This window comes from Falco naumanni, chromosome 6 (genome assembly GCF_017639655.2).
Source record: "Falco naumanni isolate bFalNau1 chromosome 6, bFalNau1.pat, whole genome shotgun sequence".
NCBI classification, from domain to species: Eukaryota; Metazoa; Chordata; class Aves; order Falconiformes; family Falconidae; genus Falco; species Falco naumanni.
The window spans coordinates 38,698,228-38,714,375 of record NC_054059.1 but is presented as its reverse complement, the minus strand read 5'-3'; the positions used below and the strand labels follow the sequence as shown (position 1 = coordinate 38,714,375).

The following is a 16,148-nucleotide window of genomic DNA, read 5'->3' as shown; positions in this document are numbered from 1 at the left end:
GCACAACCACACCAGAAATGAGGTGACTAAATTCAAGAACCCACCCCTATGAAAATCCCCCTTCCCACTGCAAAAGCCAGCAGCTGCCGCTTTGCTGCTCTAGACACCTAGGCTGTCCACTTCGGTGGGACTCGACTCACAGTGTGTTGATGTTGCTGCGTGGGTACTGCGGTCCTGCTGCCGCTTTTTTCCTTCTGATGGGCAGCAGCGCAGCTCCGTGCTCGCCAGCTACTGAGAGTGGAGTGGGGACAGGACACAGGCCTGTGCCACCTCCATTTCAGCCTGCAAAAGTATCTTTACCTATCAACTGGGCAACAGCAACTGGTTGCTGCCCCCACTAAGAACCAGGGAGATGGGGAGAAGACCCTTCTGCTTCTCCCATCTCCTGCTCCTGCTGGCAGTGGCAGAGCAGCCGGCTGCTGGTAGGGAGAGACAGACATGGCTTTCAGTACAACATACACATGCATGGGTAGCTACCTAGAGAAACTGATTAGAAATTGTTTTTTCCAATCTTGTATTTCCCTCCACATCGTAAACTTGGCTGAAGCTGGGCTCCTGTGCAGCCGAGAAGGGCTCAGGGCAGGCCAGGAAAACAGTGAGAGAATGAGAGAAGAGAACCTTCCCATGGTATTAGAGAAACTGTCCTTGGAAAGGGGACAGACAGCCCCTGCTCTAACCTATGGGCCATGGGATGCTTATGCATTTTGCATGAGGGCACTCGGACAAACAGTATAAACAAGCTAATTCCCTTTGTGGAATTGATTAGTGTTATAGAGCACTGAGACTGCACAAACACCCCTGCAGGGATTTACCTAATTTATTCAATGATGCAGAAAAGAATATAGCCCACATCTTCCCCAGGCTATACTGAATCTTCAAGGCTGACAGATTTTATTTTGCTTAAGAAAGTGAGTGACACTTTTAAGAACTGAAGTGATTTTTAAGGCTCCCAATATACCTATGTTTAACTCCTGTATTTAAATTGTGTTAGTCCAACCCTTGAGATTATACATTCTGATGAAAAGCAACCGCCAAGGCTGGTAACTGGCTGTAAGCCATTGCTAGAGAGAACAAAGGACATGATCTTTGATCTGAACCAGTGCCACCATTCATTCACCTCTCCTGGTTGCCCACATCCAGACATAGCCCTTAAACGTATCACTTAAAACTTTACAGTGTCTTGGCACTTCTCTGCATAAAAATCAGTCAGTAGCTTTTAAAAGGCATTTTTATCTTCCTAGAAGCTAGGGAGGTGGGATTGTCAAAACCCAAGCAATGGCAGTCATACACAGTGTTTTATTACTACTACTAATAAATTAATCATAGCAAATTACAAAATCTAATGTTTAATAACATCGGTACAATTAAAAGAACGTGTGTGGTTTTGTTAATGCAGTACCTCAGGTATGTCCTTTAAACAGAACCTCAGAGTCTGTGAGGTTATTTTTAGCCAACCTTGACTTAACATCAGACCTGTTTTACTCAGTTGCAGGCTGTTGTTTAGCATGCTGCTGCATTTGCCATCTCCCTCCCTTCCTCTCCCTTTCTCATTTCAGATTATACTAGTTTCTCCTCAAAGTTTTAAAACTTAGCAGGTCCCTCGCATTTCTTGCATTTGAAAATGAAGTTCAAAACCACATGGAAGCTATATGATCTACTTACTGCAGAGGCTGGTCATTTCTAACTCTTGTCTGTATCCACTGACTATTTGGCAAGAATCAGGTTTACTTTGAGCCTCACATTGTGGATGTTGTTAAGTGTCTGTTGTCACTTCCGCGCAAAGTACCTATTTGCAGTTGTTGGCTTTCCTTAAATTAATGCATTACATTTGAACTGCAGAGAACTCATAATGTATATTTTGTCTCCCTAAGCATTATGTGGTTCATAAAAAAAAATATATAATTTATACTGCAATTAAAAATAAAAAATTAGGCCATTGATTTGAGCTTCCATTAAGCATGTGTCTGTGCAAGAACCAATGCCACCATTGCTTCCAAGTTTCAGCTTTTCTTCTAACGTGAAGAGGACCAAGGAATTAAAATTGCAGAAAAATAAGCAAACCCAACAATCACTCACTTGGCAGCAGCACAGCATGTTGCTGAGGATTTCGTGGGATGTTTTTATACTGTACCTGCTCATCCAAGGTGGCAATATTTATAGTGAGATTTTGAGAAGTCTATTGTTTTAATTAAGGACTGTGTTCATAACTGAACTGGTGACTGAAAAGCACTCAGCAAGATGTTTATGAGATGGTCGATGGTAGTTACCAGCCTAGGTTTCCAGTTCCCTCACTGCTAATTAGCTTAACAAGCAAGGATATGGCATTGCACCCCAAGAACCTTGAAAGGAAAAGAAGAACAAAGGACTTCCAAGGATAAAAAAAATCCAAACCATTAAAAAAATAGCACAGTTTTGAGGAAAAGGTGAGTCTTGCTTCTTTTTAAAAAAATCAACTTATGATGTGAATTGTAAATTAATGTCCGTTTTAAGTTGTTTGCACTCTATTTAGTCCGCTCAAAACCGATGTACTGTCTAAGTACTATCTGAAAGAGATGAAGAGAAAGTTTAAAAAAGTACAGGGTTACTCCCAAATTTTGTCCCCTTTGGAAACGTGCAACTTTGTGGCATGTTATTATTATGGGGTGGAGATGCACTATTGCTAACATTTGTACTTCTCACTGAAAATCCTGTGGTATTTGCTGTTTCACCTATAAAAAGCTGTTTCTTGGAACAAAGTGATTATGTGACAATCATTTTTGAATAAAAGTGCAGGCACTCACACTTCTGTGGTAATGCTAAATGTTCAAATACAATGAAAAATTAATAACAACATACTTCTAGGGCCTAACATTTTCCTACACTAGCAAGTTAAGTTCTAAGATTGGCTGTTTTTCAAGACTGTATCAAGCTACCGTAGCAAAATCAATCAAAGAATAAGTAAGGCTACAAATAGTCTTCCTGAGGACCTTTACGCAGAAATGCTAAAACCTGATGAATGTTACTTCATCCACTATGTAGTTATGCATAAGCTGTCATCTTTGGTCCACCGTGATCTCCTGAGTGATGAAAGGTTTAATGCCTCAGAGGACCTGGCCTCTGTTCAGCACTTCTGGAGAGGAAACTTACACAAGGCAGTGGGTATTATGTCTGGGAAAGGATCTTCTGACAGGTCTCCAAGTTCTTTTTGTTTACATTAGATGACAATTTCTTGAGAAGAAAGTAATCTCAGAAAGACAAGCATTCTTTCAAAACAAAGAACAACTTAAATTCCCCAACTCACTGGAAGAAACCAAGAAGTGGCAGATTTAACTAAGAAGTCACAGTTCTCTTTTGAACATTGATTCTAAACATTAGCAAACCAAAAAGTCCAGGCAAAGCTGTAAATCAGATTCTGATCTCATCAATATCCAAGCAACAATTCAATACTTTAGCCTGTGTAACTGATAATACAATGTGGACCATTCTCCTTTAATGGCGAAAGAAGTATGTTTTCCAGCAGAAATCTTCCCAGCATGCCTGCAATCTGGACAGGGCTTTGGAATATTGCTAAGTCAAGGCCACTTTCCAAGATACAATGTTTAAGGGTTTGGGTTTTGTTGCTCCTTAAAAACTTTTTCAAACTCTTATGGCTTCATTTGTGATCTTGGACCTGTGAAGGATAATAGGTTGGGAGAGAGTCACTGCAGACAGACAATTCCTCAGTTCCAAGCTTCAAGTCAGCCTGCACTGGGTCAGATTCACCCTCCAGTGCTGTGCAGTTTCTCAGCTGCAGTTCTTTGGTGAAGCAGAATTCAATCTGACCAATTGTTTGTGCTTTTTCACCCTAGAAACATGAGGGATGAGATCAGCTTAATGGGGAGAAGAAAATAAGGCAGTATGTCTGAAGAATTTATTTATCTATAGAATACAGTAGTGCTTATTTGTGTATTTGCCATTTAAAAATGTGAAGGAGACGGGTACCAGAGGTATCCGCTCTGGATGGACAGAAACAAAACACATCCCAACATTATTCAGCAACATGGGGAATCTGCCAAACCAGTCTCATTATGAAATGCCGCGACACAGATTATCTTGCCATTTATCAAATCTGCACAGTACACAGAAGCTGTTCACCTTACTGATGAGTTATGGCTGAACTCTGAATATTGAAAGGTATGTGTAACCTGAAAGCCACCTTTCACCAAATCTCTTGTAGCAGGATGGGAATTGAGGCAAAGAAAGTTCTCCAAAAAGGAGCAAAGAAACTTGGTTTTGTAATAGCTTTTACTGAAAAGAACACAGAAGCAAGCTGTCAAAAGTAGCAGAAATGTCTTTTTTGGACTACAGGACAGGTTAGGAAGAAAAATATTGGCCACGAATAAGACAGACAGGCATGGAAGCCTTTCATGTGGGACAGAAGATTATACAAAAATCCCCCAAAATGCTCAGGTGTGACAAAATGTATGGTAGGAAAAAACTGGTTTTGAAACCTTTGAGCCGAACCAAAATACACATACAAGACAAAAGTAACTGTGGTGGAGTATTTTTTTGTTGTTTGTGATTGAGTTTTTTACTGTTGGGGTTTCTTTGGGTTTTGGTGGGCTATTTTTTGTTTAGGGTGTGGGTTTTTTTAAGAAATTTAAGAACACAGCAAATGTGTAATGTTTTAAATATCAAAGTATCTCCATAACGCACTTCAGGCATTGACAAGGCTGGAGCTCTGAATTGGGTTATCTTCAAACAGCTGTGGTGTACTCTTTCCTCTCTATTACCCATTAGATTCAGCTGTTAAGCACAGGAGACTCAAGCTTTAAATTACTTCCACATAATCTGAGCAGTACCCCAACTGCACTAAAAGCAATGGCAGAACTCCAGTGAACAGAGCTAGAAACTGGAGTCTGTGTTAGCTCTGTATTTCTGCAACATCAAAAGGTGGGTGAGTGTGCAACCCACATCCAACTCACATTCCTCCATTGCTTACAGTAACTTAAAAATACATTTTGAAAATGCTGTAACCTAGAATTCTTTTTCACATGAAGAAACATCTGAGCATAAAAAACTCAGAGCACTACTAAAGTAAATGAGCTAACAACACAGAAGCTATTGAACTTCAACTGTATCTTGGCAATTTTTCATAAACTTGTCTGTGTATGGGCAATAACTCTGCCAAGTGTTTTGTAGTAAACCACTTTTATCAAGCTGAGATAATAAGGAAATACTCATAAGAGGGAAAGCTATCTTTTGGGTTTGGTTTTTTGTTTTCCTGTTGGATAAAAGCAAAGAAACCTAGCTGAAAAAGGGAAGAAACAGCTATGCAGCCTACCCATTTAATTGCTCAAAATACTATTTTGTTCCTCCAAAGGCATTTTGATTTCGATACGGAGGCTTGTATTTTATGCTACAGCATCTGTGTGTTTCTCTACTGGATTGTGATTCACAGTATAATCATTGGCAAGGAAAAGTAGAAAGAAATGGAAATTCTAGACACTGTTGGCTCGAGAGGAAAGAATATAGTCATCCTGAACCACAGTGAAGCCCAAAATGCCTTTTTCTACCTCTTTAGGTACAGGCTTTTAAGAACAACCTCAGAGAAGAGCCTCCGGGCTGCTTTATTTCTGAAGAAGTCTGTCCATGGAGGCAGTTCATGCAGAACACGAGCGATGCCCTGCGAAGGAAAGACTGCTGCTGACAGGCAGTACCTTTGTCAGGGCTGACAGTCACTGGCTCCATTCAGCTCGCTCTTGTTGGTTACAGTAATTTGCTATATGGCAATTAAGCCCTAGCAGGAGGATTGAAAAGTACTCAGTTACTGCAGTACCTCTAGCATGGTGGTTACAGCACATGCAGGAGACGCAGGTTCAAATTTTTAAAGACAAAGAGAACTTTAAAACCCAGCGCTCCTACTTTCTGAGTATGTATACCAACAGCAAAGTTACTAGGTGAAGAATGGACACTTCCTGACTAACAATTTTTCTGCATTAAGAAAAGGCTGTGGCAACAGTAATATAAGCTGAACTCAGTGATGCCAGTATGTAAGCAACGTTTTTATGAACTCAACTCCAAGAACTGAGCAATATCTAATCTGCAAAGAGATTACACAAGGAACACCGAGACCTAAGTTTCACCATGCTGAAGATTTTTCACTCTATTTTTGCTTTTGGTTTTTGATAAAAAGTAGTCTTTAAAAAAGTTGTTGGGTCTTTTGTTTGGCTGGAGGTTTTTTTGTTTGTTTTTTTGATTTTGCAGGGTTTGGGCTCTGTATATGTGTGTGTTTGGAGTTTTTACCTCTCCAGGAGGAAGACATTGGATCTTTGGTGTTACACCGTAAAACTTCGTAAGAGTTTCCTTTATGGCAGTCATCTGAAAAATTAAAAAGCTTAAAGAAATTAATAAGTCACTAGCACGTGTTCCAACAGCTCCCACACTCGTTAAGTTCACAAAAACTTTTAGATAAATCAGAATGTTAAAGAGCAATTTAAAAAAGATCACTTATTCTCTAGAAATTACATGACTCCTGATGAAAAAAAGTACCTGCACGTGATTTTATTTTATAAAAGATTGCCTCTTACCTGGTAATACGAACTGCTTGGCTTTATCCCAGCTTTCAGGAGACAACTGAAACAAAGACAAAACATTTTTCCACAGTTCCTGTATGCAAACATAACTTCATAGTCATTAGGTAAACAGATAATCTTAGTGAGAATCATCACAACAATGGGGAGGAAGGGAAACTTGCCTTCCATCCACTACCAAGCCTAGGAAAGACTCCCCTTTTCTGAAAGGCTACTTCCCATCCAACTCAGTAGGGTCAGGAAGAACCCTCTCCCCTGCCTTAATCTGAGGAGCTGGGGGAGTCAAGTCTTCAGACACGGCTAGGGGAAAGGGCTGTATCATTGTTATTTACTGAACCTTCAGAATACTCCATTGAGTGGCAGTACATGCAGTTTAATTGCCTCTTTTCCCCTGTCTCGAGCCACACCCCTACGCTCTGGCCACCAAGAAGGGATGGAAACAGACTTGTGAGGCTGCTCTAGGCACCCTCATGTTCTAACGTGGGGTGGGCTTGCTGGGGTGGGAGGTGCACAGCACGCTGGGAGAGGAACATGGTCTGTGGATTTGGATTAACATCAATGCCAGGGCAGAAACACTTCCTAATGAATAGATTTTTGAAGAGGAAAGGTTGTTCACGTAAGCAAAACAAGGTAACTCACAAAAACCTCAGGCCTATATACGCCTTTAGATTCAGTCCTGAGGGAAGTCCACACTTCCAAGCTGACAAGAGTCAGGACCCAATAGATCCAAGCCTCTACGTCCCAGCTTCTTCCATAAGGAGTGGGAATGTTCAGCATCTCACATGGATTTAATCCATGAGTGCTAATAATACTCAACCCTTCCAAGGTCAGGTTCTGCACGGGGAAGACTGAACCCAGTTGACTAAAGGTCTAGCTGTTCATCATAGCCATTTTCCACGGGGTATAAGGAGGCCAATAAAATAGGCAATGTTCTGTCATTCTTACAAAAGCCTGCATGATATCTTCTTTTCAGTAATTCCCTTTCTGGAAGCAGTCTCTTAATCACTACCACTACTTTTTCTCATTCAAGTAAAATGAAGTACAATGAGAGTATCAGCAGTGTATATCAGAGAGTATCAGAAAATCAGAGAAAATATTACTCTTTTCAGTAAAGATTAATTATACGCATTTTTACAGCGGAGAATATGCTCTGAGCAATTGATTTCAATGTTTCAGTTGCTACTCTTTTTCAGTGCTACACATGCTGGTATCAAGTCACATAACTGGTCACTGTGCCATCTGTAAATGTTTTAGTCACACCATCACAGCTACTTCGGCAACTGACTTATCAGACATTATTATTTTAATACTACATACGACATGCTCTTAAGCACTGTGTCTAGAAAAATCTGATTAAGTTTTACAAGACACCTACAAGAATAGGAGAGGGGGGTGGGAGAGACATATTTCCTTTGTGCATGTGCAAAGTGAATGAGTCTGTCTTAGGAGATTGCTTGGAAAAAAACACCAACAGAACACTATTTTTAATTTTTTTTTAAATTATTTTAAAGATATGTTTCTAGATACAAAATAACTTCTCTCCTTTCACTGATAGAGAGACACAATTCAAGGTCAACAAAGCTGTGTGAAACATTCTCCTACTCATATCAAGCACCGATCAGGAAAGGGCTCTGACCTTCTACCATTCACCTGCAGCCAGAACGTGTACATACAGTGCTTGGACAAGCCACAATATTCCCACCAACATTTTGTATCTGGAATGGCCAGCGCTTTGGAACCATGAGGAGGAATCAGCCCCTAGGACAAAGCAAGACTGTCACATCGCGGCTGTTTGAAAGGACAGCAGAGGGCTGCCTGCAGTGACTGAACACTGCCCTTCAGGACACCCTCTCTTGCTGTTACCTCTCAGCCTCTTCCCAGGACGTCCTTCAGGATTTTGCCCACAGCTTGTCCTTTCCTCTGAGCACAGCACTGTCTTTTTTAAAAGCATGTGTTTGGCCCTCTGTATGACTCAGAAGTCTGAGGGAGGTTGTCACTTGATTTGTAAGTTTACAGGTAGAATAGCTTTTGGTAGCGAGATATAACTGATGAGACTTCTCAAAATTTACTGGCTCACATTGTTTAGAATTATGCTGCAAAGAATACTGCTGGCTTACCAGACTCTGAGGTGATCAGAGACATGCTTCCCAAAGTAGACAATCCTTCCTCTGAACTCCAGTACTAAAAATAATTTATGTTAATACTCATTTCCCCTCTGCCATCAGATTTTTAGATTTTTCTTTTTAGGCTAGATTTGAACCTTTTAGGAACTGTTTGAAATAAGAGGCAGACCACTGAGCTCATTTACATACCTGTTAAGATCAATGTGCTGGTAGAGTTCTAAGGCTTTACTAAAGTATTTTTTCTGAGAATTAAGGATTGGAAGCGTGGCTGCACAAGTGCCATGTTTCTCCCACTCATGCTTCCTATAGGAGAAAAGCAAAATTTAAGTTTTAGAAAACATTATATGCTGCACAAGCTAGCAAATACAATTAAAGCAAGCATCTGAAAGGCTGTATGTGTGAAGTAAGACACTGCACTCAGAAAAATACTGCACATGCAAAAAGGCAAACCAAGAGAACTCCCACCATTTCAATTACAACCATATCCATATATTGGTTTTTTTTAGTAGTATCATTTACCAAGATTTTGGACCTACCAGGAGAGTAAGGTAAAAGCCCACAAAGTCCCTCATTATGGTTTGTAACATCAGACCAAGGAAAAAGCCTTTCAGATAATAAGTGGTGTTAAAACAATACAAATGAGTTGGCCTTAACAGTGGCAGTTGCAAAAGAGAGACTTCAAATTAATGTAAGAGCTGCAGAAGACAAAGGAGATGATGGTCTAACGGTTTGGATGGCCTGGGACATTCAGAATTAGTAATCTGTTTTCCTATAAATTATGTATATGAATTTGTGTGAAAGTAATTTATAGTTCAACCCTTCACCTGTTATCCCACCAAAAGGAAAAAAACTCTCCTCCCCCGTCCATCACCTGTCTTTGTAAGATTAGGCATTGCAAGGTGACAAGGCAAGATAGATACCAATGGAGCAAATCATTGCTTCATTCCAAAGCTGACTAAGAATACTTCATGTCACAAGAGTGTGACAAAACTTTATGAAGCCAAAAGCAGAATTGGGTGGGTTTTTTAGATTAAGTTAGCCCAAACGGCTGGAGTGTTTGGTTTATTTAGCTGTCTCCTTTGAATCAGCTCGGTTTTGAAATAATTAAATGAAGGAATTTATGAAGTAAACATGTATCATGCTCTTATGATACAAAGATCTCTCCATGCATTGCAAAGAGATGTTTGGAGGTCAGAATGGTAAGAATATGCCTAGAATATAAGTATTTCTGAATTTTGTATAAGTTTTAGTGGAATCTTATCTGTCAAATGTACTTTCAAAGCACTAAAAAATTCTCAAAACTGAACAGACTAACCCTTATTTTGAGTGTGTCCTGGTTTCAGCTGGGATGGAGCTAATTTTCTTCTTAGTAGTTGGTGCAGTGTTGTAGGTTTGGATTTGATTTAAGGACAACATTGATAACACACTCATGTTTTTAGCTGTTGCTAAGTAATGTTTACACTAAGTCAAGGACTCTTCTGTTTCTTGGACTTTGCCAGCAAGAAGGCTGGAGGGGCACAAGAAGTTGGGACAGGACTCAGCCAGGACAGCTGACCCAAACTGGCCAAAGGGATATTCCATACCACAGAATTTCATGCTCAGTATATAAACTGGGGGATGTTGGCCAGGGCCTGCCAATCGCTGCTTGGGGACTGGCTGGGCAAGAGTCAGTGGGTAGTGAACAACCTTACTGTGCATCACTTGTTTTCTTTTCTCACTTCCCTTTGAATTTTATTCCTCTCCCTTCTCCCTCCTTTTATTATTATTATAACAATAAAAATTGTAATAATTATTGTTGGGTTTATTTTATTTCAATTATTAAATTGTTCTTATCTCAACCTTCGAGTTTTACATCCCTTCCCAATTCTGCTCCGCATCCCTCTGGGGTGAGGGAGGAGGGTGAGCAAGCAGCTGCAGGGTACTTAGTTACCAGCTGGGGTTAAACCATGACAGGGTGGAACAATGAAACTGCACAAGCTACTGAGACAAGACTGTTGCATCAGCTTTTACTTTGGCCTGTGGAAATACTTTCACAGGCCTGCTATCAAATCTTTCTTCTATTCCCCCATCAAGTCTTCTAATAAAAAGGAACAGTGCAAAAGAAAGCAACTCTTGCAATTTTATGACAAACTCAAATTGGACCGAAAAAAAAAAAGGGGGGGGGGGGGGGGGGGGCAAAGCTCAAAATATATTTATATCAATTCTAAAGTCTATTGAAAGAATAAACAGTATAATCTTTAATAAGGCCACCTGTGAATTGGGGAGGAGGGGAAGGAGTATGGAGGTTTTTTTTTCTTCTTTCTTTTCAAGTTTTCATGAGCCCTGTATTAAATAGGTATCAATTCAGCAGATGTACACAAAAAGTTATCTAATCACAAATTCCTGCCACTACCACAGCATTCTCTGGCCTTATGATAACTTAAGTATGTCACAGAAAAGCAGAAAAGTACAAGGACAACTATTATTCACTTGAAAGCCTGCCTTTGAATTGCTCATTCCTATTAACTTCATATTTTTCCTCAGGAATGAAAACACTTTTAAAAGTTATGTTTTTACCTAGAGAAATTCGTACACTACTTCTGAACAGAGAATGAATAAAGCAGCTGTGGGGTCAAAAGATTTGGGGCAGGGGAGAAGATGTGTTACTAGAAGATTTTACTGTATGTTCCCAAATTCAGCCTTGTAGAGAGTTCTCATCTTTGCTGTAACACTGAACCTGACTGCATCTCAAGTTAATTGTTTACTGCCTGGAGATGTCCACTTTATATGGGCCAAAGAGCAGATTTCTCAACAAGGGAATTAAAATTACTGATGAGAAAAAGAGACCACAGTTTTAAAACAAACGGAAGCTCTTTAGGGATAAATTTAGCAAGAGATATTGAGCAGTTAGCTTGGACCAGAAGGAGACAACAGCCAAATCCAAAGGGCTACTGGAACCACAGTAAGCTGGAGGCAAGGCTTTGCATGTAGGATGTCAATTTTTCTTCAGAGAATATATGCATGCATATGTGTAAAAGTAAGGGTAAAGTGTTGTGCTTGTCTTTGGAAGGCTTTCTGTAGTACTTGTATTAGAGTGCCCTGCTGTTTCCAGAAAGAAGGCAGAAAGAGAAGGGTAAAGATCTGATGGTGCTCAAGAAGCATATTACTGCTACCATGGGACCGCTGCTGGAGTGGTTTGGTCCAGTTTGCACTGATACATGCAATGGGGCTGTGGGGATCTCAAGTAAAAATACACAGATCTACCCACAGACAGTGCCTATGCATCATCAGCTGCCACAAGTCAAGAATACATTGTGCTCAAGTTTTTTTAATCAGTCCTGTGAACTTCCCGAATGGAAAACTACCTTAGAGTCACTAGAGACTCTAATTACTGAATTAGTGAAACTTTAAGATAACACTCTTGACAGCGTTACTTTTTTTTTTGCATAAAAATATTTTTGCATAAAAAATTTTTGTGAAAAAAATGCAGATACAGCTAATTCTGACCATTCAGCACAGGCATATGAAATTTCACCTTCACCTCTTCCATTTACATGCAAACTGAAGCAGTTAGGAAGGAGCTGCAGGTACTAAGGAATAACATAAAATAATCTGTTTAGAAATCAAAAGAATTAATGTCTCAATGTTATTCACTGAGACACATTACCCTTCACCTAGACCACAGAAGGACAAGGTAATTCTACTTGAGCCTCAGTTCACAGCGGGATGGCAGGTGGATATTCAGGAAGGCCACCCATCCTTCTGTACCTCTAGACATACCAATGCGCTAGGCAGTAGCACAGAGCACAGGCTAGTTGTCAAGAACTTTGCTTTCATCTTTTCCTCCTTGTAAGAAGACACAAGTACTTTCTCAGCCACACAGGAGTGAGGCTTAAGGCACTAGACTGGCTTCCACTAGCCACCAATTCCTCTATGGCACTGCTAAGAGTAAGTGTTCCACTAGCATACCTCATAGCCAAGTCCTACAAATGAAGTCTTAGCGGGCTGCAGAAATGCAAAGGAACAAAACCAGTACAACTCAGCTCTGTTGAAAGGATTTTGCTCCCTGTTGTGTACAAGGCAAGAGTTCCCCCAGGCACAAAGTCACACAAATGTGACAAAGTCAGGACACATATCAGGTGGGTCTGAGGTTTATAGAAACCACCCAGCTGGAAGACCGGCTCATTATTAGGGTAGGAACAAAGGTCTGTAGAGCACAGCTGCAAGTGCTGCTCACAAAACGTAGATTAGGGAGACCCAGCTGTCCTATAGGCTAAACACTGATTCCTTCTCTGTATGTGTAGAAACTGATCCTGAAGGGATTCTTGATGTAGAATTTTTTATTTGGTCAAAAAAATTACTAACTACTATAAGAAGGACAGTTTCAGTTAATAGATTGAGATATAAAGCACATATAACCCTTTGTCCTTAAGGCATTCTAGCCTGTCCGGTTCAAGCTCTTGGGTGGCAATTTTCACAGCCCATAAGTCAACAAGGTGAACAGAGATGTGCAACTACCTTTACAGAAGCACCCACAGCCATACTAAAATCACCAAAAAATATTCTTTACCTCTCCTTTTAAGCCAGGGCTACAGTTAGAGGTAAACCCAAGAAGAAACATACACAATTATAGCAGCCTTGGGAAAACCCTGACATGATACAGTAAGATAGTCAATATCCATTTGGTTTGTGACTGCTCACAATCTTTACCCAATTAAGATACCCTTAGTCTACAACAATAACTGTGAACAGTCAGTTTTACTTTCAGATTCTTATTTCTGCTGTATCAGGAAGTTTATGCTACAGACAATTTTTTATTTTTTTTTGTTAATTTTGAAGTAAATACAGTATTTTAACTGAAGGGGGACATACAATGGGATTTTACTGGCTTTCAGTTGGCTTAAAAGCTTACATTTACAAAAATATGCAGTTAGAGCTGCCAATTACAGTGCACTTGTCACCTTACTGAAAGGGAGTGAATTAACCTGTCAGTCAAAATATTAGTTACAGTGTTATAACCTGACATTTGTATTGCTTTTATGATATTTCTTATTTCCAGGTATTGAAAAAAAAGTGTTATTTGCTAGCCTGTAACTGAAGGGGAAAAGGTTTCGACTGTATTTGTTCATACCTGCTGCCTACCAAACCACCTGTTAGTAAAATAATAACTGCCATGCACCTGTTTTTATAAATAGGTAGGTAGCCAGCGCATGAGAGATGCTAGACTTATGACACATTTTTCTTACTCTAATTCCAGGAACAGTTTAAGGTGGCATAAAACTGCTACCACAGAAAGAAGCAGTCGTGCTCTCCTTGGCACAGTGCAAGAACAAAGGTGTGGAGGGAGAAAAAGTGAGACCACCACTTTCAACAGGTACAAGTTTAGGTTGCCATAAGACACTTGCGGAACCAGTTTAAGACTCTGAGAAGTGCCTTCTGCAGAGCAAGCACAAGACTAAGAGAGATGCACATTCCCTTCAAAAAATTTGAAAGCCCAAAAGGAAAGGTCTCTCAAGGCCAGCAACACAGCGAAATTAGCTAGAAGAGGTCTGAAAGCTACTCTTGCAGTTAAATGTGACACCCCAGGAGCGCTACTGCTATTCAGATTTAATATGTCAACAGCAGCTGTTTCTCCTCCCTGGGGGTAAAGGAAGGAAACACATTCTCTTTCACTAAGTTTAATTTCTCTGAAACCTCTGCCATAGCCTTCTCAACAGCTGCAACCTGCAGGTGCTCTAACAAGAAAATAGATCTATTTTGCAAATGAGACTGACAAGATAGACTACTTTCAGTGGCTTCCTGGACACCGTTTCCCAGGCACATCATCTCACCTGAAGAATTACCAAGTCAGATCAATTCATTTTTTTGCAAAACAATATCCAAAATACTTCTTAGGTTTTTTTGTACTCACCAGAACTGGGTGCGATTCAGAGACGAATGAAGCACATCAGGCCAATAGTGTCTCATGTCTGACAGAAGATCCTAAAAGTATCACAATAAACCTACAGTGTTGAAAAGTATTTCTTACAAAATCTACACACATTGCAACATTCTCTAGAACTGAGGCCTCATCTTTCAACACCCCCAACTAAAACATTTACCCACAGCAAGAGAAAAGGTCTTTTTCCCCAATATTCTGAACATGCTGCTGTTGAAGGTAACAGGTAGGTAGGTACAACTGGCTAAATATCTGAAAGTACTAATACCAACACACTGCCTCAAAGTAGGATTTTCCTTCAACTGTCCCTGCAGAAGTTGTTCAATCACACAGCTTTTCACATTTGTTGGTTCAAGCCTCCTTTCCCCATTCACAACACATTTGAGTGAAATATGGATATTTTTTAATTAAAAAAAAATTAAAAATGCTTAATTCCCTGGGAGGAAACACCCAGAAAACTGTACTCTGAACTCATACTTTCTGTGTTCTTTGCAGTAGAAAATGGAAGAGAGAACATGGACTGACTGTAACCACATTTTCACAAGTACTTCTTACTACTGCAAATCCACTGCCTGTATTCTATATTTAAGGAGGATGTGGCTGTACTAGTCAAACCTCACACCTACAAAACCAAGCAGGAACAGCTGCTAATGACCACAAGCACTGCAACTTCAAGTAGTACCAGAAGCACCCAATGAATTTGTGGAGTCTTTAAAAGAACACACCTCTCAAACATTAACAGTGATAAATTGTAAGCTACAGATTTTGCATATAGGATGTGTAGAAGTAATTGCATAGCTCTGCTTGGTACAATTGTTTTTGTTTTAGGTAAATACCTTAATCTCTGTGACATTGAAATGCCATGTCCTATTACACTCTTCAGTTTTGTCAGGCCTAGGGAAGGAAAACAAAAGTGAAAAAATATGTCTCCTAACTCACTAATGGTAACTAATATCATTCTGGTTTATTTCATTAGCCAGAATTTTAAATATGGAAGATTATAGCTAAAGATTTTATTTAACAATTCAAGTAACCCATCAGCATTCGCAATGTTTCAGAAATAAAAATTCAAGACATTAATTATGGCCAAAACATTTCCACACAGAAGCTCTTTGTTAGGCCCTCCAGTCCCTCTCCCTATGTGTAAAAGTTCTGTGGGGAGAGTAAATGATATGGAAGGGTCTTGCACATGATGCCCCTAATGACACTGACCTCCTCAACCACTGCACCAAGTGATGATTCTGCAAGTACCACCAAGACACTCACTGGAAATCTAGACATAATGCTGTTCACCTTTCCAGGATGGATAGCTTGAAGTCCTGCACTGAATTTTCCCTGCATTTGTCAGGAAAACCTTTGAAATGCTGCCATAGGCACCAACTCCCATGAGTTGATTCCCCTGAAGCAATTAGTTTTTCCTGTACTTTTGCAATATTTGTGCTGAGTTAAGATACTTAAAGCCACATGCAGTCACGAGACATTAAGAAATTCTGTGTACGCTGGGAGAGAAGGGGAAAAAAAAAGGGAAACACTACTTCCCTTTCTGTTTAAGAACAG

The 16,148-nt window shown here is 40.0% G+C and overlaps 1 protein-coding gene across 5 annotated transcripts in view; it reads right to left on the bottom strand.

The window, feature by feature from the left end:
• Window positions 1-1,276: 1,276 nt before the first annotated feature.
• Window positions 1,277-16,148, bottom strand: part of RNASET2 (ribonuclease T2) — a 28,872-nt gene continuing 14,000 nt past the window's right edge. For 4 of the 5 annotated variants that reach the window (XM_040598218.1, XM_040598219.1, XM_040598220.1 and 1 more), the window contains exons 5-10: window positions 15,428-15,485; window positions 14,565-14,635; window positions 8,864-8,977; window positions 6,549-6,594; window positions 6,265-6,339; window positions 1,277-3,823 (exon numbers count right to left, since the gene is read on the bottom strand). In XM_040598218.1, coding sequence (XP_040454152.1) covers window positions 3,632-3,823; window positions 6,265-6,339; window positions 6,549-6,594; window positions 8,864-8,977; window positions 14,565-14,635; window positions 15,428-15,485 — 556 coding nt within the window. In that variant the 3' untranslated portion in view covers window positions 1,277-3,631. Of the gene's footprint in view, window positions 3,824-6,264; window positions 6,356-6,548; window positions 6,595-8,863; window positions 8,978-14,564; window positions 14,636-15,427; window positions 15,486-16,148 lie in introns of all 5 variants that reach the window. The other variant, XM_040598221.1, reaches the window with a different exon arrangement.